The sequence below is a fragment of the Anas platyrhynchos genome, chromosome 21 (assembly GCF_047663525.1).
Source record: "Anas platyrhynchos isolate ZD024472 breed Pekin duck chromosome 21, IASCAAS_PekinDuck_T2T, whole genome shotgun sequence".
Taxonomy (NCBI): Eukaryota; Metazoa; Chordata; class Aves; order Anseriformes; family Anatidae; genus Anas; species Anas platyrhynchos.
This window is the reverse complement of record NC_092607.1, coordinates 13,238,292-13,263,518: the sequence shown is the minus strand read 5'-3', so window position 1 is coordinate 13,263,518 and position 25,227 is coordinate 13,238,292. Positions and strand designations below refer to the sequence as shown.

Here is a 25,227-nt window from a genome sequence, read left to right as displayed (position 1 = left end):
TCAGCCGCCGCGGCCCGGCCGCCATTTTGGGCGGCCCGTCCGCCGTCACCTGACTGCAGCCCCGGCGGGGCGGCCGCGCTTCTCCTCCCTCTGAGGAGAGGGACGGGGGGCGTTTAGGGGCGATTCTCTCCCCCCCACACACACCCTTTTGGGAGCTGCTGTTTGCTCAGCCGCTCGGGTTCGCGGCCGTGCGGGGGGCAGGAAGCACCGGCGGCTCCTCCCTGCGCCCTCCTCCTCCTCCTCCTCCTCCTCCACCTCCTCCTCCTCCTCCTCGCCCATGTCCATTCCAAGATGGCCGGTAAGTGGGGCCGGCGGGCGGGGGGCGCCTCACCGGGGGCACCGCCACGGCCCGGCCCGGCCGCCCTCGCCGCTGCCCCTCCGAAGCCAACCCCACCCCCCCCGGTGTCTCTCTTTTTGTTTTCTGTTTGTAGGGATCCCTTTGTATTTTGTGGATTTGCAGGATGACTTAGATGATTGTGAGTAACTGTCGTTTTGTTTTGTGTTTTTTTTTTTCTTTCTGTATGTTTTTTTTTTTAATTTTTTATTTTTCTGCTCGCTGCTTGGACCCCCCAGTCGCTCTCTTTTCGCTCTCCGCCTTTTTAATTCGCGACAGGAGCGAGCCGGGGCCGTGCGGAGCCCCGCGGGGCGAGCTGAAAGCTCCTCCATGGCTGTGGGGGCAGCTCGGGGGCTGACAGGGCCCTTCCTTCCCTCGCCTTTTCGGCCTCTCAGCCCTGACACCCGCAGCCGTGCCCACTCTGAGCGCCGGGAACCGCTCGGTGCCCGCTGCCGTCCTGTGGGGAAGGAGGGCCCGGGGCGAGGGGCCGCTGGCTGTGGGGGCAGCTGGGGGCTGTGGCAGCAGCGCCTTGGGCAGCTGAACCTCAGGGAGGGGGAAATGGGCTCTGTCCAGACCCCCCCCCCCGGGAGGATCAGCCCCGTCCTGAGGCCTCAGGGGGCTGGGGGTCTTGTGGCTGCCGGCTGGTGAGGCTCAAAGGGGCTTTGGGGGTGGTTCCAGGCTCTCGGGGTTCTGCTGGGCACGCACCGCTGAGTTGCAGGCGTTGTCGTGTGTGTGCCTTTCAGAAATTGGGAAATAAACGGAAATAAAAGCCTTTGTGCGCCAGCTGGCTGGCAGAAGCTAGTGGTTTTAGGTTAAGTACCCTGTTCTTGGTGCTAGGCGAGGCAGCGCCGGTTCAGCTGGTACAGTGCGGAGTTTTGTTAGGGGATTAGAGCTGAATGCGGCTCAGACAACTTGAAGGAGCTGTTGCTTAAGGAGGTAAATCTGTAGCCACTAATCGCTGAAGTGGTGTTGCTTTGGGAACCAGCTAGGTGCGGGGGGGTGGTTTCATTGGTACTTGGGATGCTGGATTGACATTTCCATTAAAAAACAAACTGATGCTTGAATTTGGTTTTTAGTGAAAGACTCGATTTGTTTACTACATAAATGTTTGAGGGGCATCTTACTGTGAGGGTGACAGAGCACTGGAACGGGTTGCTCAGACATGTTGTGGAGTGTCCTTCTCTGGAGATACATCCCCACCTGGACATCATCCTGCACAGCGTGCTCTGTGTGATCCTGCTCAGCAGGGGCTTGGGCCAGCTGATCTTCAGAGCTCCCTTCCAACCTCAACCGCTCTGTTATTGTGTAATAGGACTTGAAAATGCACAACAGAAGGCTTTTGCTTCTCTGTCTACTGTAAACATTCAAAATTAGGAAGAAGATGATCTTGAGCAACACCAGGAGAAACATGAGAGTATAATGGAAGCTAAAGCCTTCCTTTGGAAGGATGTGCAGGGACACTGCCTCTGCAGGCAGGGGATCACCCTGTGGAATTTTGTTAGTTGCTGTTAACTTTTTTTTGCTCTCAGTATGTCAGGTTTCAGCATTTCACTAGTAGGTAGCAGAAAAACAAATGACAGTTTTATTTTTTTTTAGCTTTAGTAAGAAAAAATTATATATTTTTTTAGATGAAATTAATGTTTAAGTGGTGAGAGCTGTTGGTTCATTTTGTGTCTGTGCCTTTGTGTGTGTTGCAGAACATCTTTGATGTTTTTCTTAGAATTAAAGTTTAACTTCGTGCATCTTAATGATTTTAAAGCCATCATTAAAAAGTATTTTCCTTCCTTAATAGTATCTATTTGGAAAGCTAGAAATCTAAAAAGTAAATAAATCAAAATTTGCAAACCTTGAAGTATAAAGCTTGAAATGCATGTTTTTAGCATGTAGGGATTTGAAATCATGATAACGTTGGAGGAAGTTGCTTAAAAATGGGTACTAAAAGATATTGCTTGCTGCAGTAAGTAAATGAAAGAAGTCTGTGTCAAGACCTTAAATGACAAAAAGCATGCATATGTTGAACAGGATTGAAGTGACAAGGAAATTAGGAGATGCATTTCAATGTGCTTAGGCTGATTTGAAGGCTGTTTTGCAGAGCTCAGCATATCAATCTCACCTGAGCTCCTCTAATCACAGGAGAGCTGCAACAGTTGTTGCAGTACCTTAAGACTTGAAAATTCTTAATTCTTTCTGCCCTAATTAAAAAAAAAACAACGCACACACACACACACAAATAAATCCCCTTCATAGTGCCAACGAATGGTTAGTTCTTTGAATTGATTGTGTTTTTCTGAATTGCTCCCAGTTCCCTTTCTTTTTTTTTTCTTTTTTTAATCCATGTAATAAAACAAAGATAGTATTGAATTCTGTTTGCTCGGTGTAAAGCACAACAGAAATAAATGCAAATTTCCCATAATGTTTTATGGATCTTGGCCTTGAACTGGGGGTAGACATCAGTAGGAGTTAAGTGTTCATTCTCCGTTATTTTTTGGTCTTTGGCTGTTTCTTTGAGACTGTTGGTAAAGAATTTGTATGGTAAATTGATGAATAAGTCTGTTGCTTGAATGCAAAACTCTGGTTTGAGTCATGAAGTTAATTTAAAAAAAAAAAAATCAAAAGGTTCGGATAAAAAAAGTTTTGCCATAAGTAGTCATTAATAAGCATTTTACATGGGTCACTTAACATTTGTGTAAAAGGAATGATCATTTTTAGGATGGGCATGTAAATAAAGGGAAATATGTTTGAAAGCATTATGCAAATCTTGTTTATGCTTTAAAAATAACCTTTGATTAAGTTCATGAATTTGGCAATGTGGTTAGAATTGGGGCACTCAAAGCGGTCTTGAGTTTCTGATACAGTGGAGTTCAGGAAATTCTGTCTAGATTGAGTTACTGGGCTAATCCAATGACTAGTCTCTAGCAAAGAGTTCATGGTGCATTTCAGGAAAATTACAGTCAAATAAGTAACCGGGACTGGATTTTTTCTTTCTTAAGTTGATGAAATAGTGTTATCCACAGCGAGGTTCAACTCCATGGGAACAGACAGCTGGGGGGATTCCATTGAATATGGGGCAAAGCTATCGTAAAATCTAACTAAATTAATCAACTACAGTTTGACATTTTGTAAGGTGAGAATAATAATTAGCTCAAATATCTCCTTAATAGAATTAAGAACCTGTATTTTAAAATCGGTTTTCCGTCTAAAAACAGTGGAAGAAAAAAAATTAACTAGTTGAGCTCATGAAGTTGTTACATAGTGAACCAGTATTTAATGTTTTGTGTTGGAAAAAGTGGTTAGTGATACAGTGACGGTAGCTGGTGATGTGCTGCGTAGTTAAATTCGGTAATGCTGTAGGTGGTTCTTGTAGGCTTTAAGCAGCTTTTGAGTCTAGGTCAAACTAAGGCATGGCAAACTCAAACTCAGCAGTCTTCAAGTAGGTAGAATAGACTAGAATAGAGTTCAGTCAGAAGGGACCTGCAGAGATCTTCAAATCCAGCTGCCTGGCCGCTTCAGGGCTGAGCAAAAGATCTTGTTCATAGATGGACAAATTGCACGCTTATTTGATACCATTAGAGGGAAAACGCTGAATGCCTGGTTCACCTCTGAAGGAGTATTAGATACAGTAGAAGTACAAGTTCAACATATTTCTGTAATTTATTTTCTGGTATTCTGTATTTTAAAACTTGTAAGTACCTATAGCTTCTTGTTTTATGGAAGAAAAATTCTTGAGAGAAGGCAAAATGGATTGTTCCTAACTTATGTGTACTGAGTCTGTGTGGAAAAAATTTCAGGTATTTAACTCTCTTCATCCTCAGCATAAGTAGTTTGCTCTGTGTTCCCTCAAGTCCTAGAAGCACTAATGTGTGCTTAGCTAATACAAATTAAAAATAAAACTGCTTAGGTAGTGAAATAAAGAATGTTTATCATGTTTCGAAAATTAGTCCTTGGTGTAGTGTTGTAGCCAGATTTATAACTGAGATTTACTTTGTTTTTTGACCTGGTAGGAATTCTGCTGAAATATTTGAAGGGACTAATAGTAAAGTGAAATGAGTTCATTTTTAAACTGTTAATTCTGTAACGAGTGGGCAGTAGTGTGGTTAAAGGCAAGTTTTTTTTTTTGTTTTTTTTTTTTTTAAGCTTTAATCTTTGTGCAAGAGGTGGCTAGCCTCAAAAATCAGCTAGCATAAGAGCGTCCAACCTATGTGCATTTCAGAAATACATATTGTAACTGCACAGGCGTAAGGATGGTCAGAGTTAGGTTTTGGAGGTGGAAAGAGTGTTGAAACCTCCAAAAGGAAATCCACAATCTTAGTCTGGCCTCCTGCGAGCTTTCGGTGCTGCAGTGGGTTACTTCTGGAGCAGAAGCACTGGGTGCTGCCTCTTCGGGTGCTGTGCTTGGTGGGAGAGTTAGCCCTGGGACAGATGCATAGATGATTCCTACAAGGGCAGTGTAATGTAAGTTACCTACGCTTGTGCAAATAAATTTTTTGACACTGACAACTTGAAAAGTATATATAAAAAAAAAAAAGCCTTTAGAAATGATAATGGCCAATTGAATGGAAGTAAGGGTGTCATAAGAATCCACAGTCATGCTAGTTACTCATGGTTTTCTTAAAATATGTTGCTGATCACATAGCTGTGGAGTTGCATGTCTGTGTATACATTTACAACAACACAAAATCTATCCCCCAGTTTTCTTCTGTTTGAGTCCTGTTGAATTTGTTGATTGGAGCTCACTGTCCTCAAGAGTGCAGAATTACTGTTTTATAATTCAAGTAGGTTCATTGGAAACAGTGTTGTCATAAATATAGTCTGCTTTTTTTTTTTTTTTTTTTTCTCCTGAGGCCCCCAGGTATAACATTTTGTCTTGAATATGTTCAGATGTAGTTTATTTTTTAAGCGCTGTGTTTCTGTGGAAGATGTTTTGGCTTCAGTTTGTGTCCGATACTAGGAAACCATGTTTCAGTTGTCTTCATCTCAGGCCTGTGATTTGTCCCAGTAACTTTTTCTTTCTTTTGCATTGAGGACAGCAGAATGATACGTGTGCTGATAAATATTTCTTCATTAAGTTAATAATAACTTCAGTGAGTTTGGAAAACAGTGTCTTCTAGAGATTCAGTCTATTTAAGGATAGAAAGCAAAAACAAAGTATTAAATAATGGGCAATCAATTACAGGCATATGAAATCAGATTCTCTTGTAGGGAAAAAAGCTGAGGCTTGGTACCTCTTGGTAATAGAGTATTTTTTATATAAAAATCAATTTATAATGGGTATTAACACAGTTCATTGTGCAGGTCTCAGATTAAGGAGTTCTTCAGAGAAGTGTTGATGACATAAACCTGTAGATAGAATAAGAGGATAGAGTGGAAACTTAATTATTCTGATTAAGGTACAGCCACTTCAATCCTGAAGGAGCTGTTATATCAGAGACCTTGTAATTACATACAGACACCGTTTACCCACTGGCAATTTCAGAGTGTATTATGAAATGATGAAGGCTTCTCTTTAAGATGTGCAAAAGCGTTGTAGTGATTGGGCTGGCGTATTGAGAAGGACTGTGAGTTTATTTACCCAGAATACTGGAGATGGGGATGCACAGCTCTTTACACACACATTTGCTAATCTTCTGAGCGCGTCAAAGGGAGAGGGTGTTTCTGTTCTTCCCATTTTGCAAGCAGAGGAAACTGATGCTATAAATGAAACAAGATTTGGTTTGCTCATTTGTTTAGCCACATCTCTGCTGGTTTCTAATGTGGAAGCACAGTGTAACTTCCCCTCCCTGAGGACAAGAGGCCTGTAGAGCCCTGGCTTGGAGTGCCTGGGCTTCATTCCTACAGGCAGAGTTCTTACAGCCCATTTGGCTTGTCATTGTGCTTGCAAATTACTGCCAGTGTTGTGCTTTCTTTACCAACTCAAATACCTAATATTGTGTCCTGCCAAGTCAGAAACTGGCTTGTTTTCTGCAGTGGCTGTCACTCTTAGCACATTTGCTGGCCTGAGAGAGACTACTTCTCGCATATGAGAAGCAGTGTGGCACCATTTGTACTTCAGAATGGTCACGGGTGTTGTGTGATTTGTGTGAGCAAAGTGTGCTTGGTTGGGGAAGTTGTATGCCCAGAGCAGTGTCAGCTACTCCAGTGTAACTTTTTCCTGTAGTTTTAGTTACTGTGTGTGTTCCTGTATCTATTGCAGAAATGAGAGAATTTGTCTGGAAGATTGAGTTGCAGACAGATTTCTTCAGTGCCTATGCTTTAAGAAATGAGCACAGGAAATAATTTGACAGCGAAATTATCGTTTTTCCTACCCCCCTCACAGCCTTATTTTTTTTTGCCTGTAATCTATAATCAGGGGCGTGTTACTGGATTCACTGCCTGTAAGATTTTGGTGGTATGGGGTTGGTATAGTAATACTTGGCTAAAAAGTTCGCAAATAGAAAAAAGGTTTAGAAAACAGTAGTTTTATTTGGGGAATCTTGGTAGCTAAGAACATCTGCAGTAGAAGTTACCCGGTATGTTCACAAATGAAGTTGTTTTCTCTCCAAAGCCACCTGTGTGGTGTGAATGTTTGGGACTCTGTAGTTGTGGTGAGAAAAATGTGCTTTGGTAACTTTGAAACAGACACAAGTTTGCTGTTTTAAAGCAATATGCTTTTGCATTTTCTATCACTGAAAATTTCAGTTTCTTTTAATGGGACTTATTTTCCTTTTGAATTTGTCTGTCAGTTTGTGGCATGCAGTTCTGTCAGCTGCGCTCTCTTAATTTTGTAGTGTGGCTAGTTCTGTCAAATTGCAAAGCAAAATGTGTTAAAAGCCAAGGATATTGTGACAGCTGAAACAGGTTACATTTCAGTTCCATTTCAAGGCTTGAATTTACTGGTCTCTATGCAAGTATTGCCCTTGAGTTCATTGGGTATAACTGAAAACTGCTTACCAGAAAAAATCTTTAGTGATATACAAATAGTTTTGCTTTGAAGAATAGCTCTAAAAATAGGTAGAGGTATTGGCATATTTTATATTCCAGCATCTCTTGCGGACTCTTGGGTGATTTTTCTTTTCTTTTGTTACTCTTCTTGTCTTTCAAGTTGGATTTGAAGATTATGGACCAGACTGTGATAGCATGAGGATAACAGCATTCTTGGACATTCCAGGACAGGATAATTTGACTCCACTGGCTCGTCTAGAAAAATATGCCTTCAGTGATAACGTATTTAACAGGTACAGTTATAACAATCACACCTGATGGCGATACAAGTTTTACAGCATGGTGGGTCTGGGGGCATTGCTGCTACTTTCATTATTTTGCTAAATGCAAAATTTCTGTTTGAATAACTGTTATGTAAAATTTCCATTAATAGCTTTTCTTTCTTGTTCATCTAATATCTCTGGACTCAGTCTTCGTTTTTTTGGGGGTGTGGCAAAATTGTATAGCTAGTGCGACTGAATATTTAGAGAAGAGCTTGATGTGTGTGGTTTTTTTTTGTGTTTTTTTTTTTTAAGTGTCCCTTTCCATTTATTAAGTTCCTCCTGCATCCCACCTGTATGTTGTTGACAAGATATCAAGACAGTTGATCTGTTGTTCTTCCACAGGCAAATTATTGCCAGAGGTCTTTTGGATGTCTTTCGAGATTTCAGTAACAATGAGGAAGACTTCCTGACTGTAATGGAAATAGTAGTCAGACTCTCTGAAGATGCAGGTTTGAATGCATTTGTTTTAATTTTTCTAACTCTGGACTATGGCGATAACGTGTAAGGCTATTTTATTTGTGTTTCCTTTATGAACTGGCAGTCTTAGTGGTGATATTTCCTTATGTTTCGAGTCTTTTCATCTTTTTCTGTTGTGAAAGCTTTAAAGCAAAACAAAATCCTAGCTTTTTCATAATGTACTTTCTTTTTTTTTTTTAATTTTCAATTTACTAATGTAGCTTTTACTTTTGATTTATTGGTAGAACCAACTGTACGTACAGAGCTGATGGAACAAATACCTCCAATTGCCATTTTTCTGCAAGAAAGTCGACCAAAATTCCCAACAGCATTTTTTGAATACCTTATGCCCATAGTAGTGAGATATCTCACAGATGTTAACAATCAGGTAGGTAAAACAGACTGTGAGTTGAATAGTTGGAAAACATGCTGTGGTTTGAACTAGGGATATGAGGAACAGAGAATAAATTTCCTGTTAATTGATACCTGGTTATTACATATTATTGGTATGTGTTGATTTCAGCACACTTTGCTAGGGAGGTCTGAATATACATATTTTTACCCTAGTGGGTAATGGGAAATGTGTAGGATTTTCCTAATGACATACTGACACAGTCTGTTATTGGAGTTGTTACATACAGGTCCTGACTTTTACTTCAAATTTTGGTTTTTCAGGATTTGATTAAAGGGCATCTAACAATTACATTGAAATTTACTGTTTATTACTAATTCCTTTTATTGTTAAAGCTGAGGTTTTTTTTCTATTTTTTAACTTGTACCTCCATGTTCAATGAAAACATGCTTTCTGTAGTTCTCGTGTCACTAAATGATGTTTTTACAGTGCTAGACTTCTGTTCTGTTCGTTCTTATTACTAGGTCAGAAAGGCAGGTCAAGAAGCACTGCTCATACTGCTGGAACAAGATCTTGTTGCTCAGAGTGACATAGAAAACAAGGTGTGTCCAATTCTGTTGGACCTCTCTGCTCCTGACAGTGATGACGAGTACAAGGTGGAAGCCGTGAATGTAAGTGAATTTGAAAAACTCAACTTGAAAGAAAGCTTGTATCTTTACCTTTTAGGCTTTTTATTGCTTTTGTTCTCTATTTTTTAGCAGTGCTATTACAAAGCTTTTTTAGAATATAACAACTTTGTGCAAGCCTTGAATAAGCATAAGAAAGGGGAAATAAAAATTGTACTTACACTTGTATTGGCTTGAGAGCTTTACATTAATAATGGAACCTAAACTTTCTATACCATTATTTCAGTTTCTTGTATTCTTCTATTTGTTAATTGCTCTGTTGAGAATTGAAACACTGATTGTGATATAGTTGAAGCTTGGATCTATGTATGTTAAGCTGTTAAGTGCTGAATCAGTAGGTTTCTTAGTCATTTGTAATGTTGAGCACCATTGGAAAAAAAAAAAAGACAATTCTCAAAGAATTGGAACAGGGTCAGGACTTGATACATCATGTAACACATCGTGTAACACATGCTTATGTTGTGTAAGCATTAAACTCCTGGTGCTGCGGGCAGAATAGTTGAGGAGAAAGGTGCATGAGTGCCCCTTCCTTTTTACCACTGCAAAAGTAAAGATTACAGCATGTTATTCCAGAAAGTGCAAGGTGAAAGGAGACCTAAAGTCCAAAGAACCTGATTTTCACAGCAGTAAAACAGTTTGCTGTGGTAGGTGCAGTTGGCAGTTTCTCAGAGAAAGGAGCTAAATTAATGAATTTGTTACTAATTATGGAATTAAGATGTTAATTCTTAAAAGTTCTGAGTATGATTCCTGTAAAGTATGCGTTAGCTTACATATGTGACTAGTTTGTCTTATTCTCCCTTTTCTCTCTTCTTGTATGGCAAACTTTTGCCTTATGTTGTCTGATCCTATATAGAGCTAGGATGATGCTTGTTTTTAAGCATTTGAGCAGTCCTAAGTTTGAGATATTTGTCGTATACTTAAAGATTGTGCCTTTACGTACTGGCTAGTGCAGTGGGACTTTGTCTTCCGTGTATAAAAATACCGCTGTATGTATGCCACACTGTAAATCATATTGAAAATGTATTTATTAATAAAAGCCAATTCACTGTCTTTTTAATCCAGTTAAATAATGTAAAGAAATATTATGTTCAGGAGTGACAGTACAGAATTATTTTAAATACAGTATGGAATGATTTTAAATAAAAACTACAGTTGTGCTTTACATAAATAAGTGTACAAAAATATGAATAATCTAGAGCACTGAAATCTATTTGATGGTAGTTGCTTTCTTGCTCTCAGAAGTAATTTTTAAGAGGAGGTTTGTGCCATGCTTGTAAGTTGTATAATTTTTTGTCCTTCCTCATATCCCCTTCTTGATTTTAGATAATCTGTAAAATGGCTTCTATGTTGAGCAGAACAACAGTTGAGCACATGCTGCTTCCTCGTTTTTGTGAACTTTGCAGTGATGGGAAATTGTTTCAAGTCCGAAAGGTTGGTGTGTTTTCAACCCTGAAATGCTTCAAAGGACTTTGTATGTACCCAGCTATTCAAATGCCTTCTTGAGGAATTTAATCATGGCTTTCACTGATGAAATTTGAAAGGGTCTGGAAGAATAGTTTTAATTTATTAGCATAGGTTATAGATTCTGTATTTCACTAAATAATTAGGTAACAGTCCTTGGGGAATAGTAGGTTTTGCACCATTTAATAGTATTTCGCAACCTATTTTTAAGCCACAATATTTGGTTCTGTGATGCAAATCAATTACCTGCTCTGTTATCTTATTTCAAAACCAGAAATTCAAAAATAGGTATTAGACATTCTTCCTTTTTTAAAACCTGTTGTTGTTCAAAGGAGAAATCTCTGAAGTGCAAGATTCCTTTTAAGTCATGGTCAAGTACAAAGGGAAACTTACAGCATAAGAAGTCTTAAAATAATTCAGTAGACTTAAGGGTCATGCTGAGCTGCAGCTTGGTCCTTAACATAAGCTGTTGGTGTTGGAATTTGACCTGTGTTACAGCATTATAATTCTGTTTTACATTAAATAAATAGTATGTTAACATAGGCTCATGTAAATTCATTTCAGATTTCAGCTGTTTTTTTTTTTTTTGGCAACAAGGGAATGTGCCTTCTGCATTAATTACAGAATTTGAATATAATGCACTGTAAATGGGACTAACTTGAGATGTTGATTAAACTTTTCTTCAGCAAAGTGCTTAAGCCATTTTCAGCTATAGCAAAGACAATTCTGTCTGTACACCTAAGTCCTGACACTCATATCATATTTTAATCTGTTTTGTTTTGACAGCTGCTGTTCAAAGTCATTAAAGCTTCAAGTAGGCTTATTAGTCCTTTTTAATTATTACTGAAGTAGAAGATTCTCTTCACAATGCAGAAGCCTTTTCTGCTATTGATTTCAAAGGCATGTGGTTTATGGAAGCCTGCTCTAATGAGTATTTGTTCAGAATGAGTTAAGGTTACAGGATGTAGTTACATGGCTGAAATTTGAATACTCAAATGTGCATTTATTACAGGGGTTAAATAAAAGTTGATGATCAACCTAATGCACTCGAAAGTGTGTTAGCCAGAATGTTATTCATGATGTTTTTTTCTTAGATTTGCGCAGCTAATTTTGGTGACATTTGTAATGCAGTTGGTCAAGAAGCCACAGAAAGACTTCTGGTAGGTAAAAAGTCAAAATCCATTTACAAGACATGTATTTATCAGTTCAAGTGGTTTAATAATATTTCTTCTGTTGTCTTTTCTGTTATATAATCTGTTTATGTATTTTTTTGAAATGACTTTATCGGAGGCTTTGAATGCACTTCTATTCAATCCCAGTTTTGCCATATAAATAGAAAATTCTTGTTATGCAAAGCATTTTTAAAATGTAATTGATGGTTCATATGCATACTTCAGAATTACTGACTTGCTCTTTTCCCTGAACTAGATGAGTTAAATTACAATTTCAGGAAAAATAAGCCATTAATTCTATTCTTTCCTAATGTGTGTAGTCAAACATGAAATCCCAGTGAAGGGGAGATAATTTTTTCCAGTTTCTTCAGTTAATGCATTTTTTTAACCTGTCCCTATTTTATTATTTTCTTCACTCATTTTATTCTGAGTTCTCATTGTCTCCAGTTTCCAAATAAATACCTTGATAGTAAGTTGCTGCAGCCTTTGCTTAGTTTTTAATTAGTCTTGGTTTTGTTTATTTTTGGCAGATTCCCAAGTTCTTTGAACTTTGCTCTGATAGTGTTTGGGGAATGAGAAAAGCTTGTGCTGAATGCTTTATGGCAGTGTCCTACACTACATCCCCAGAAGTCCGCAGAAGCAAACTATCCCCACTCTTCATCAGTCTTATTAGTGACACTTGTAGATGGGTAAGCAACTCACTCTATAATTGATGTCTTCCCAGGCAGACACGATAATAGGCAAGGTTGGTTTTTTTTTGCTGCAATTAGGTTCTTATCTAGTAAAAGCTGATCTTACCGAAGAGATAAGCCTAAGAGAGAACCTTGTTTTTCTTCTCTTTTGTTATTTAGAATTCCTGTCAATGTTTTTTATAAGTGTTGCTCTTCTCAGAGTATGTTGCTTGTGTTTAAGATACTAGTTGAAGTATGCAATGATATCCTTCAAATTTGTAATTTAAAAAAAAATCCATATGTTTGTTAATATTCTGACACCCTTTGTGTAGGTGCCACTTATTGGATAGTTGGTAAAATCTGGCATTAAATGAAGCTATTACAGTAACAAACAACTTGGGATCAAACTTTATTTTTTAGCATTAATTCTATGGGAGTTACATGAATCCTGAATGTTGTCTTTATACTATCCCAGGTTCGTCAGGCAGCTTTTCAGTCTCTTGGCCCCTTTATTTCTACTTTTGCAAACCCTTCAAGTGCTGGTCTTTACATTCGAGAAGATGGGACGCTGAGTATCCGACCATCAACACAAGATGTAAATTCCAATTCCTGTCAACCAAGCAACAATATAACTTTAATTGCCTCTAGTACAAATGCTACATCATCCAGGTAAAATCATAGGAAAGATGTGGTATAGTGGAAGGGAGAAGCAAGAAGGTAATTCCTTTAGTTGCTGCTTAGGGCTGCAAATCTTAAGAAAAGAGTTCCAGAAATGGTATGAAAGGTGAGGTCGTGCATGTACGTCTATTTGCGTGTAGCCATGTTATTGAAGTGAAATTAACTTTGATGGCTTGACAGGAAGATAAAGGGAAAATTGTAGAAGTGAAGTGTAGCACTAACATTGTCTTTCCGTGGAGAAAGTAAGCTTCTGTAGTTGATGCTACCTTTTATGAAGTATTTTACTTGAAAAGTATTGTTAGAGATATTTTATATGGATAATTGTGTGTCTGTTATTAGTTCAGAACAACCAATGGAAATCAAACCAGAGCCTTCAACTGAGGAGACTTCAGCTGAAGTGAATATGCCGCTCTCAGTTGAGAACCTGAATAAAGACACATGGGAAGCAAGTTCAGATTGTCGTACAAATCCTGGAGAAGATCTGTCTAGGTTGTCTCAGGATGATAAAGTTGTTGCTGGTGTGGTTGAAGTCTCTATGGACAGCAGTTTGCCAGGAACGAACTCAAGGCTACAGTCTGCTGAGGATGTGTTTAATACATTTCTATACTGGCGCCCTCCTCTGCCTGATATAAGCCAGGACCTGGAGTTGCTTCAGTTCAAGACTGAGAAGCACAAAGACAGCTGCTCTGTGCCATGTAATAACTGTGTGGCTAGCAGTGAAATAAAAAAAGTTCTAGAAAGCTTACAGGAGCACATAGATGATCCAGATGTTCAAGGTGAGACTCTGTAATAGAATAACGTTCTCTCCCAGAAAGGTTTCTCCTGGCTTTTATAAAAACCCTTGACTGTGCTTTAAATGGTTTGGTACTCATATGGTGCTAGGACTCACCTGACAAGCCTGTCATTCATAGTCAACTGTTTCTCATTCTACTAAGTCTTGAGTAAATTATCAATTTTCATCTGTCTGTTTATTCATTCCTTTTTTCTGCATGCAACTGGAGCTTTATTTGGCTTCTTTGCTATGCTGTGAGCAGTGGCAGAGTGGCAGTATGGCATATCTAGTTGGCTCCTCATGGCAAGCTAGAAAGGCACCAGGAGAATTTTTCATGTCTGAGAATGGAAAGGAGTAGAATGAAAGGGGAAGACTTAGAGGTGAAATATTAAAAAATAAAGTCGTGAAAGAAAGCAGAAATAGAAGTGGATGAATGAAAAAAGGAAAAAAGTGTAAATGAGTTTTGGAAAGAAAAGGGAGAGAGAAAAGAGCAAAAGTGTATTATGTTCAACTAAAGCAAATGGAAAGATGTTAGCTTGACAGTTATGCAGTGGGAAAATGAATGGTTAGGAGAGACATGGGAGAAAGCAAGAACATGTCCATACATCCCCTTTTCATTCTGACTTTAGTTGAACAGTCATGCTTCAATTCTCAGAATAAGGAGATGTGGTTATTAATCTTTGTTTCCCTTCTGCTTTGACATCCAGAACAGTTATAAAACAGCAAAAGAACTGATAACAGGCATATTTATAAATTGTCCTATCCCCTCATTTCCAAAGTATTCTAGTATTCTTCACCTTTAAATTATGCTCTAATGTCTCTATAGTCTGAGACTATATTTTCTTCAGGCCTGTGGAGATGTAACTACCTCAAGGTGTTTGCATTCTGACCTCTTAGTAACTTCATGTTCTTAGCAGCAAAGTTTCTCTGACGTTTATTGGTGATGTAGTGGTAAACCCAACCACTAGTGTTCTGTCCACTTCTGCAGATAAGTTCAGAGGTGGTTTTACTAACTCCTTCCTCTAGCTAGATTGTTGTGGGTTTTTTGAGAAACGTTTTAAATGCACATTATTGCCTTTTCCAGGTAGCTGAAGGAATTCAAGAATATTAATAAAGAATTTACATTAATATGTTTGACAATGTGAAGAGTGAAATGTGAACCAGTATACTGTGATACCTTGGGGGGGGATTATCATAAACATGTTTCAGTGGGAGAAATTGGTAGAATGCTCCTGCTGGAAATGTTAATGTATCCATGTCATTGCTCTTAGTTTATGTGAAGGTTTCATGGAAGAGCAATAGGCCTTTCTAACAGCAAATGTTTGCTAATATGTTTTTGTGAAGCTTCGATCTGATTTCTTTTTATCCTTTCAAATTAAGTAACTAAGTTTAATGCTTTTAAGTGCAGAAAGGATACTAAATGGTCTCTTGCTTTATAACAGCTCAGGTCCAAGTGTTGTCTGCTGCTCTAAGAGCTGCTCAGTTTGATTCTGTTGGGAACTGTGAGACCAAAAAAATGGAAGAGAGCAGTGGCAAACTTCAGAACAAGACTATTTCAGGGGAAACAGCTGTTTCAGATACTACCTGCAACCAGCTGGAGGAAGACACCCTTTCATCCACTGCATCCCAAGATGATATCAGTGATGAGTCTGCCACCAGTATACTGAAAAGCACAGTAAGTGTGCATTGGGCTCCATGACTGAAATGAATTCTTACCAACTGAAGTAATGTGTATGTTGGTGTAGTCCCTGACATAAGCGACCTGCTTCAGATCTGAAGCCATTACTACATTGTAACTATTATATGCTACTTATTTTAAAAAACAAAATTGAGTGCTATTATTTCTGCTTGTGCACAGGCTACTTAAGAATTATTTTTTTGCAGTAGCCTTGTAGTACTTTTCAGAGGAAACGTATTAAGTACAGTCTCACCTCTTCCTGCAATCGATCTAAAATTATCTTTTGATCTTCAAGCAGGAGGCTGAATCAGGTGGTGATACCTACACAGTTCCTGGTTACTATTTCTTGACAGTAATGTACAGATAGGAGTAAAAAGAATCATTTGTGCAGTATTTAATGTTGTTAGAGCTAATTTTGAATGATTAAGAAAAAACGTTGTCTACAAAGAAAAATTGCACATAAGACCTGTACAAATAACGTAAACAACCAAAACCAAACAAACAAGAAAACCCTGTGATCTTTTAGACTTTCTGTGATTTTGGTCTTTTAAACCTTTAGAGTCTTTCAGAGGTTTCCATTGATATTTATTTGGGGAGAGGTGTGTGTGTGTGCTTCATGATTTGATAGGCTTGGAGTTTCCAGTGGTATTTTCCAAAATAAGTGATGCTTTTATCATGATATTGACCTGGAGTAACTGCTCGGCTGCCTTGTTTAATAGTTAAATTCATGCCAAGAATAAAAAGATCTCTAAGAGTATAATAAAAGTAACTGCACAAAATCTGAATGAATGATGGGTTTGTTGCATTAAATTCTGTTCTAGAAGCAAATCTATATGTGATCTTTATAGTGTTTGTAGTGTACAACTGTTGTCTTTTTTGCACTTGTATAAACACACTGAATAAGGCTTTGTCTCTAAAAGGCTATTTTGTAACTGAATTGCTTTGTTCTTACTGTGATGCTTTGAAATAATTGCAAACACTGCTAAGTGTAACTCATTTCACTGATTAGTATGTCCATTTACAGGATTCAGGGGAACAACACAGAGGAAACAGTGTATTTTTAAAGAAAGACCAGGAAAAGAATCCACCATTTGAAGATGACAAGTCAAAGTTACAGGTGATTAAAATAGCATCTAACTGCTTTAGTGGAGTACTAGACACAGTTCATCTCATCCTTCATACAGCAGTAGCTTTTGCAGTTGATCAGTTGCAGAAGGTGAAGAAATGCTCTGGGCATTTAAAGAACTATTTTAAATCAGAAAACTAGAAAAAACATGTTTTTGGTAAACAAGCCTACCTGTTGTCTTTTTGGTGCTTTAGAGGCAATTCACGCAACAGACTTTAGGAGCTGATGATACTGCTTTGTCATTGGATTTAATGTTTGTCTATAGTAAAGAATAAATCTTCAGTTTGATTTGACGTAGTCTGTTCAAGAAGTAATATTTACTGTTCATTGCTGACATCTCTGGCCTAATGGGAAGACAAATAACTACTCATTTGCAGTTTGTAAAGCAAACCCACAAAATGGGTGTCTTGCCACTGTTTTTATTTTGCTCCCCACTGGTTGGTAGGAAGAGAATACTACAGCACAGCAGGTGTATTTTCTTACCGGTCCTAAATTAATGGAAATGTGTGTTGCTGCTGTGCTCTCTCTGTAGGATATCATACCTCAACCTTTACTAGACCAGTACTTGTCAATGACTGACCCTGCTCGTGCCCAGACTGTTGATACTGAAATAGCCAAACACTGTGCATATAGTCTTCCTGGAGTGGCCTTAACGCTGGGCAGGCAGAACTGGCACTGCCTGAAAGATACGTATGAGACGCTGGCCTCAGATGTACAGGTAAAGAAAAAAAAAAACAAAAAACACCACCACCAAAACCCCAAAACCAACAATAAAAAAGTCTTACAGCTTTCTAATGATAAAGCATAATTTTGAGATTCTTGTAGCTTTTGTTCAATTTGCTTCACTGAAGTTATAACATCGTATTCTTTTTTGTAAGGGATTTAAATGTGGAGTAAGAGTTTAAAATTCAAGATTTAAATCAGGCATTGTAAATGTAACTAACATTTTCTGCTTCTATGTAGCTTGCCCCATTTCTCAGTCCCTCACATAGGTGGTGTTTAAAAGCTGTGAGCTTTTTTTTCCACTTATGGTAACTAATGTGTATCTCTTCTTAAATTGTTTGCAGTGGAAGGTACGCCGGACACTAGCTTTCTCAATCCATGAACTAGCAGTTATTTTGGGGGATCAGCTAACAGCTGCTGATCTGGTGCCAATTTTCAATGGATTCTTGAAAGATCTAGATGAAGTACGCATTGGTGTCCTTAAACATCTCTATGACTTCCTAAAGGTAGGAAAGTGTAATTTAATTTCTGAAGATAGTATCTTCAGAGTTTTGAATTTGATCAGCTTTATGCTAGTAATGTTTTTCCTTTAGTTACTTCATGCAGACAAAAGGCGAGAGTATCTTTATCAACTTCAAGAATTTGTGGTGACTGATAACAGCAGGAACTGGAGGTTTCGTTATGAGCTGGCAGAGTACGTAATTTACTTAATGTCTGATTTTCATGTATATCACTAACTTGGAATAGAGAATTATATTCAGAAGTTAGTGCACCCTAATTCTGAGCTAAAAGATCACAACCATTCTTTATTAAGGAACTTAATCAGGGAACTTAGCTACTGGCAATTTTTTTTAAATGCAAACTGTTGCGATCAACCACAATAGAAACTAAAACATCACATGCCAAAATGGAAATCTGGTTTGCATGTAGCTTTTGAAATATGACAGTCTGATAGGTACTATTCACTGAGAATTCAGATTTTACTCAGTTCTGGACTGCATGTAAAATTAGGGAAATGTATATACAGAGTCATTTTTGTATTACATATCTGCAGGATAGAAAAGACTGTTCTTCAAAAATATATATATGTATTTGTTTGGTATTTCCATATGGCTGGGTATATAATGGAGATAGTGACATCTCACAGTTCTTTTTCAACAAGCCCTGTTGATATTTAAAGAACCCAAGGAATGTTTGTAGACATGGTTTGCAGCTAAAATCTGACCTTCGTCTTTATCTCGTCGCTGTATTTGGGCTGTTGAGGATTTATTCTCCCTTTTGTTGTTTGGCTCAACAAACTGAATCTTATTCTGGTGCAGTGCTGTTGTACAGCAGTCCTCTGACATCTAGTGGAGAGTTAGGTAACTTTGTGTTGTTTGTTGGTGTGACTGAAATGAGTCCTGTAAAGTTTTGTAGATTTAAATAACTTTTAAAATGTAGACTTGTAGACCAAAGTAAATCTCTGATTTTTACTTTGAGGGAAGGTACATGACACTGGTCTGAAGTTACAGAGAAACATCTCGTTGTACTTCTGTTTGTAGGTTTTTTTGTTATTTTGATGCAACAAATGTGATGCTTTGTTGATACAGCTTGATTAAAAGTTTCTTGCATCTCTTGTGTCTTTTCTAATACGTGTTTTCACCTTTATAAAGAGAAGACCTAACCTCTGCAGGTGCTTCATAATAACGATGGCCTTTTCAAGGCTCCAAGTGATTGTTACTGAGTTTCAATGGTTGGTTAGTGTTGCACTTGGTTGAGTTAATAACTTCTTTGTTTCAGGCAGCTGATCCTGATATTGGAACTCTACAATCCCAATGATGTCTACGACTACTTAAGACATATTGCACTGACTCTCTGCTCCGATAAAGTTTCAGAAGTTCGGTGGATCTCCTTCAAACTGGTAGAGGATTTAGTTCACTTACTTGGAAGGACAGGAGGAATATTATTCTTGAGAGGGATATCTGAAATCACTTATTGTTGTAGCCTCAGGAGCTTCTGTCCATCTGTAGGCAGAAGTTACCGGCCTTTTGAACTTGCTCTGTTTTGATGCATGCAGTTAAAAGGAAATTGTATAAAATACATTGAGTTGTCTGACTTCTGTATATCCTAAAGCCTTCCTCATTTGGCTGTATGTGAGTGATAAATGTTTTTAACTGGATAGAAACCAGGAAATAAGACTTTTCAGAAGAACTTTCCCTGAATTCTACCTTTAGAAACAACCAAAGAAACAAAACAAACAAACAAAAAAAAACACAACTGACCTTTCCTCAAAGTTTGTTTAATCTATGGACTTCATGATAATGCCATCATCCTGTAGATGAACGAGTAGAAGGATTCCTTGTTTGTGGAACCATGGATAAAGGCATTATTTTAATGGTGGTTTTATTTTAATTTTGTTTGTTTGTTTAACTTGAACATCATCTTATGCTTTCTCTACAGAAGGCTTTTCTCCAATATAAACGTAATAATTCATTAAATTCTTCAGGCAGAGCTGGTTATACTGTATATGTTTGTTGTTTCTTTAAGAGGTTCAAATACAACGATGCCTTTTCCTAAGGGCTAAAATTTAAATCTCCTTTCTTCCTTTGCTTCACAGGTTGTAGCAATACTACAGAAGTTCTATACAAACAATGCAAATGCACTGGGATTAAATTTCATTAATGAACTTATAGTGCGGTTTCGTCACTGTTCCAAGTGGGTTGGAAGACAAGCTTTTGCCTTCATTTGTCAGGTTGGAGCATTCTTTCTCTGAGGGTCTACATACATTTAATTTGGAGCCAGTTTGAGAATTTTCAGTAATGTAGGGAAAACTGAAATTCGGACTTGAGAATTTTTTTAGTGATTCTGTAGGTTGGGCTGGTGTCAGGAGTAGCAAATGGTTATCCAGGTTTGAAGCTGTGGTGAATTTTGTGCTACGCCTCCTGCTGGTACAGCTGATCCTTGTTCCTTTCTAGCATCCTAGTAGCCAAGTTAGGAAGTAAATCCCAAAGGGATAAACATTTTATAATACCTGTGTCAATGTGCTGGGATAAGGGTTTACAAGATCTCTTTGAGCTAACGATGGCTGCTGGATGCCAGGAACTACTTTGCTCTATTTTCATGCCTCCCATCCATCACACTTCAGCCCCTACAAAGGTTTGCTCTAATAGGGATGGAGAAGAAGGGGAGGTGAGTTTAATACTGAAAGGCAGAGGAGTGATGACAGGCAAGAGAGCAGTATTTCCTAAAATAGAGCTGAAATTCAGTTATCTGCCCATGTTGGGTCATCTTCAGAATGGCAAGATGCATTTTTAGAATGTTTTTCAAAGGTTGCACTGCAATATAAGGTGTGGTTAAACTCTTAGTTAAGTTAAACTGTCTTTTCTAAATGGTCAGACAAAATTAAGGACAAGATAGAAAGGAATGGCAAATGCTGTAATTTTAACATAAATCTTGCTTTCTCACGTTATGTCCCTATTCTGTAGGCTGTGGTGGAAGAAGAATGTATGCCTGTTGACCAATTTGTTGAACACTTACTCCCCAGTCTTTTAAGTCTTGCTTCAGATCCTGTGCCAAACGTAAGGGTTCTGCTCGCCAAGGCTCTAAGGCAGACGTTACTGGAGAAAGGTGTGGTCATTAATTTCCTCTGAAAGAATGAATGTCTTACAAATGCTGTCCTTCATCTGCCAGTGCAATTCTTTATAAATTGGCTCACTTGACTAGTAAAAGCCTGTTTAGTTCTGCTTATACTGAGAACGCAAATGTATGTTGTAATCTGGGATACTGTATTTAAATTCAGATTGAGGGATATAGATTTAGAAATGCATAATACAGTGGCTGTTCAGTCTTAGATTCTAATTGTTCATCATCATCATCCCTGAAGGGCCTGAAACTGACATGGATAATATATCCAATGTAATAATGCTTCATCCACTAGAGGGCAGCTACATACTTGTTTATAACAGGAAGTAATGCAGTTCCTGCATGTTGCTGCCTATGTTTATATTTGGTGTCTGTAGTGCTTGTGGCAAATAGATTTTTATTGGGAAATTTTAAACATCACCTTAGATTGTATTGTTTTGTTTCAAAACTATTTTAATTAAGTCTTCTTTGTGGTCCGTCAAATGAAGTGTCATTCCTCTTTTGTGTGGTGGAATTGTTAGCTAAAGCTAACAATTGTAGTAGGAAATAATATGATTTTGTGCGCTGCTACAATTTCCTGTATTATAATTCCTTAGAAAACAAAACTCTATCATTTCTGAGTTAAAGTATGGAGAGTGTTTTGCGAAACACTGGACAAAGGCAGCTTCCTGAGCTTGCTTTTCCTTGTTGGCACGTTTCCATTTAGGGCTTATCAAAAATAATTTATTTTTATAAATACTTAAGTACCTTATAAGGTGAGTAAAAAGTAGCGTATTTCTTTCTCTGACAGTTTCCTCAGCTTGCTGTAGTTCCTCTAAGAAGTTCATTAATTGGATGAGCTATCCCAGATGTTTTTGGCATCCTCTATATTTAGGCATTGTGCATGCCCTGTAGCTTTAAAAAAAAAAAGTTTAATTTCTTCTTTTGGCTTTGATTAAAATTGTCTTTTTCTCACCTTATTCTAGCTTATTTTAAAAGTGTTGGCAATCCTCATCTAGAAGCTGCAGAGGAGACCATTCTAGCTCTTCAATCTGACAGAGATCAAGATGTGGCCTTCTTTGCTACCATAAAACTAAAACAAAACAACATGGACAATACTCCCATTGAAAAACAAAACTAATGCGTTCTGCAATAGCCCTGGATGCCAAAATGGTTATTTGCACAACATTCATGGTTAGTATGAATAAGGTGAACAAATAAGAAAATTAAGTTTTTGGCACAAAGTGACAAAACAGCTAGAAAGGGCTTTTTGAGAAATACCATACTTCTTATTTCATGACCACCTTTCATCTACAGATGTTTCTATGTTTGTCTGATATGCATGAGCAATTTATTTCTTTTCCTAAATGTGGGTGGTAACTCTGATCTTACCTGCAGTTCAGTATTGTATGTAAATTCTTGCACATACTCGGTGTTTCAGTGTAATTGAAATTTATTTCTTTTTTAACAAAACAGTTCCTGTAGTAGTCCGCTATAAGCTTCTAATGGTTTTTGGATCTTTTTTTGATTATAGCAAACTTACATACAGATATTTTTCTCATTTGTTATTGTAGCTTTTGTATCATTTCAAATATTGTGTTTTATTTTGTCTGAAAGAAGTGTATGTATGTGAATAGCTCTTAAATTTCAACAAAAAAAGGATGAAGAATTTAATTCTGTATCAGTGGGGAAAAAAGTTCAATCATTTCATTTTATAAAGCAGTTAGTCTGCTAGAGCTAAGGCATGATTCATTTTTACTTAATATAATGTGATAATTTTCAAAGCACAGAGTTTGACATTCTTTGTATATCGTGACTTTTCTATTATTTTATTTCTAAACTATACTCCTACAGGTGTTAACGCTGTCTGTTTCTATTACTGCTGGTGCTGGTTAGTTGTAGATAGACCATTAATTTTCCAAACTGAAAATTACTCATTCTGCTCTGGTGAAGTTCCCTCCAACTAAAGGATTCAGTTCCTTCAGCGTGTGCTATTTCTTTAGAAGGGTATTAGAGTTTTACAGACTTAAGCTTTTTTACAGGTCTCTTTCATTCCTACTTCATTTGAAAAGCACCTTTTTAACTGGTCCAACATTCAGATCCCCATCAGCCTGTTAATTTGTTTGTAAGACACGGGATATCTAAATTCTGGAGAAACTTCCAGTAGTAAGTGTTCAGAAGGAAGGTGTTAATGCAGTTTATAACTTCTGTGGATTCTGTGGTCAGGGTTGGGGCAGATGACAAATGGAGGCTATTGAGATCTTTAACCTTACATAGGACATGCTTTCTGTGTATTTAGATGACTGTTTCAGAAGAAGGATGGAGTTAGTATACAGGTAGAGCAAAATTCTGTTAATGAAATCTGAGAGCATCTGACTGGTTTGCAAAATTCCAAAACTAATACGTTTTGGTGGATCCTGTTTTCTGTCATGTCCCAAACCTGTAGTTAGAATGGGGCTTGGAAAAAAAAAAAAAAAGACTTAATCTCTTCAGATTTTGGATTGGTACTTAGTCCTGTTCAAAAACTAATGATTACTAAAGAAATGTCTTCGTGTAACGATAGTTACTTTCTCAGTGAACACAATTTGTCATAAATAGGCCTGTGGAAATATTTCTTTTCCCCTTGTTTCACTGTTATTACTAGTGAGTAGTTCAAGTGGGTGAAGATTTTTGCAGAAATAACTTTTTTCCTTCTTTTGTTTTAAATCTGGCTTGTCTGTGATAGAGCAAGTAGGTTCCTCAGCTGGGCTCTACTTTCTTAGGGTTCAGTTATGCTGAAAAACTGAATGTTTGTCTAACTAGTCTTGTATTATAATGTACAGTATTTGTATTAAATTGTTTCCTTGTGAGCTCACAAAATGCTTTTGGAAGCAAAACGCAGAAATGTACCACTGCTATCACTGCTCTTACAGTAAACAGTATAAACTCTGTAAATTCTGCAACATTCTACATTTAATTTTTTACAATTTTTTATAATTTAAAATGGTTCTTCACTACAGACTTTTTATGATTGCGATTTCTTAACAAAAGACCCCTCAAGTTAATTTTTTCTAGTTCTAATATCTTTTTCTAATGCTGGCATTACACTAGTATTTTCTAACAGTTCCAATTTTCTAAAGCTTTTTTGACAAGGTTTTACTTCTGTTTTTCTATTATCAGTTCATTAAATTTCTCAGCACTGATCAAATTTTTTAAGTGTGTGTGTGTATATGTAAGTATGTTTGAAATGTATATATACTAGATACTTTGAACATTAACCCAACCCAGGTTTCTGTTTGTCAGATAATCTTTTAATAATTACCTTTTCTTGCAATAATCCACTGGAAAACACAAGCTTTTGTATGATTTAGTGTGTTTGGTTAGTGTTCGTTAAGGATTTTTTGATTAGAATATTTGTAAACAATAAGCCACCAGCTATAGAAGTTCACTAAAAGGCTAAACAAAGTTGCTTGTTTTTAACAACATTTGGTACCTCTCTAGCTCCAGAAATCAAAATCATGTCTATTCCAGATGATAAGATTTCAGTAGAGCATTTAAAACCTTTTTCAGCTCTACAGTTGCATGCACTAATGGAGGGCACCATAGTTTCGGGGTATGTCGTTTGTTGTTTTTTTTTTTTTTGTAGGCAATGTGCAGGTCTGTTAAAACAGGTTTACCCTTTACAAGGTTTGCCTTTTTGTTTTAATTTTATACTAGAAGTGGTTTCAGCATGACTAAAGACCGCACTTTACGTCTTGTAATAGACAAACGTATGCAATGATGAGTAAAGCTGTGTGTTAACATACAATTCTCTGGGTTGTTTAAATTATGCAAAAATATGTATTTTAAAAGCCAGATGGAGCAAAGTTAGGTAGCTGATCCACTCTCACAAAAGCAGTAAGAATATCACTTCAAAGCATTTCTAGCTAAGGAACATGAGAATAACGTTAGTGGGTGCAATATTGCTTGAATGCTATAGGGAATTATCAAGCACTTGTAATCCAAAGCATGTTAGTCATGTTACTTAGAACTTGAATTCACTGGTAACTTATGTATGATGTACACTTGGCATCTGTGAGGATGCTGCCCTAGTGGCAGTTGTGACTGTACACAGTGTTGTTTAGAACCCAATTAAATGAGGACACTCTGGAAGTGTCATTCATTTGTCAGAATAGAGAATCTATGTAACTTTGTATTTATCTCAATAAATTCTGTGACTGTTTTATAAATCAATGTGTAGTAACTGGCTTTTGTTACAAGTGGGGTGTGAATGTATTCTTTTGGTTAGTGAAACTTCT

The 25,227-nt window shown here is 37.5% G+C and overlaps 1 protein-coding gene across 2 annotated transcripts; it reads left to right on the top strand.

Annotated features, from left to right (window-relative positions):
• The first annotated feature begins 164 nt into the window (after positions 1-164).
• LOC101805171 (serine/threonine-protein phosphatase 4 regulatory subunit 1) lies at positions 165-25,162 on the top strand. 2 transcript variants are annotated; one of them, XM_027473093.3, is made up of 20 exons: positions 200-298; positions 432-476; positions 7,413-7,545; positions 7,918-8,024; positions 8,277-8,419; positions 8,908-9,054; positions 10,393-10,500; positions 11,625-11,690; positions 12,233-12,391; positions 12,849-13,042; positions 13,391-13,827; positions 15,266-15,498; positions 16,526-16,618; positions 17,160-17,345; positions 17,695-17,856; positions 17,944-18,044; positions 19,130-19,250; positions 19,947-20,081; positions 20,815-20,956; positions 21,937-25,162. In XM_027473093.3, exons 1-20 carry the CDS (start codon positions 292-294, stop codon positions 22,089-22,091), a joined length of 2,874 nt encoding a protein of 957 aa, XP_027328894.1. In that variant the 5' UTR covers positions 200-291; the 3' UTR covers positions 22,092-25,162. The 2 variants fall into 2 exon arrangements, with proteins under 2 accessions (XP_027328895.1, XP_027328894.1); XM_027473094.3 differs by lacking the exon at positions 432-476 and having other exon boundaries at positions 165-298.
• The last annotated feature ends 65 nt before the right edge of the window (positions 25,163-25,227 follow it).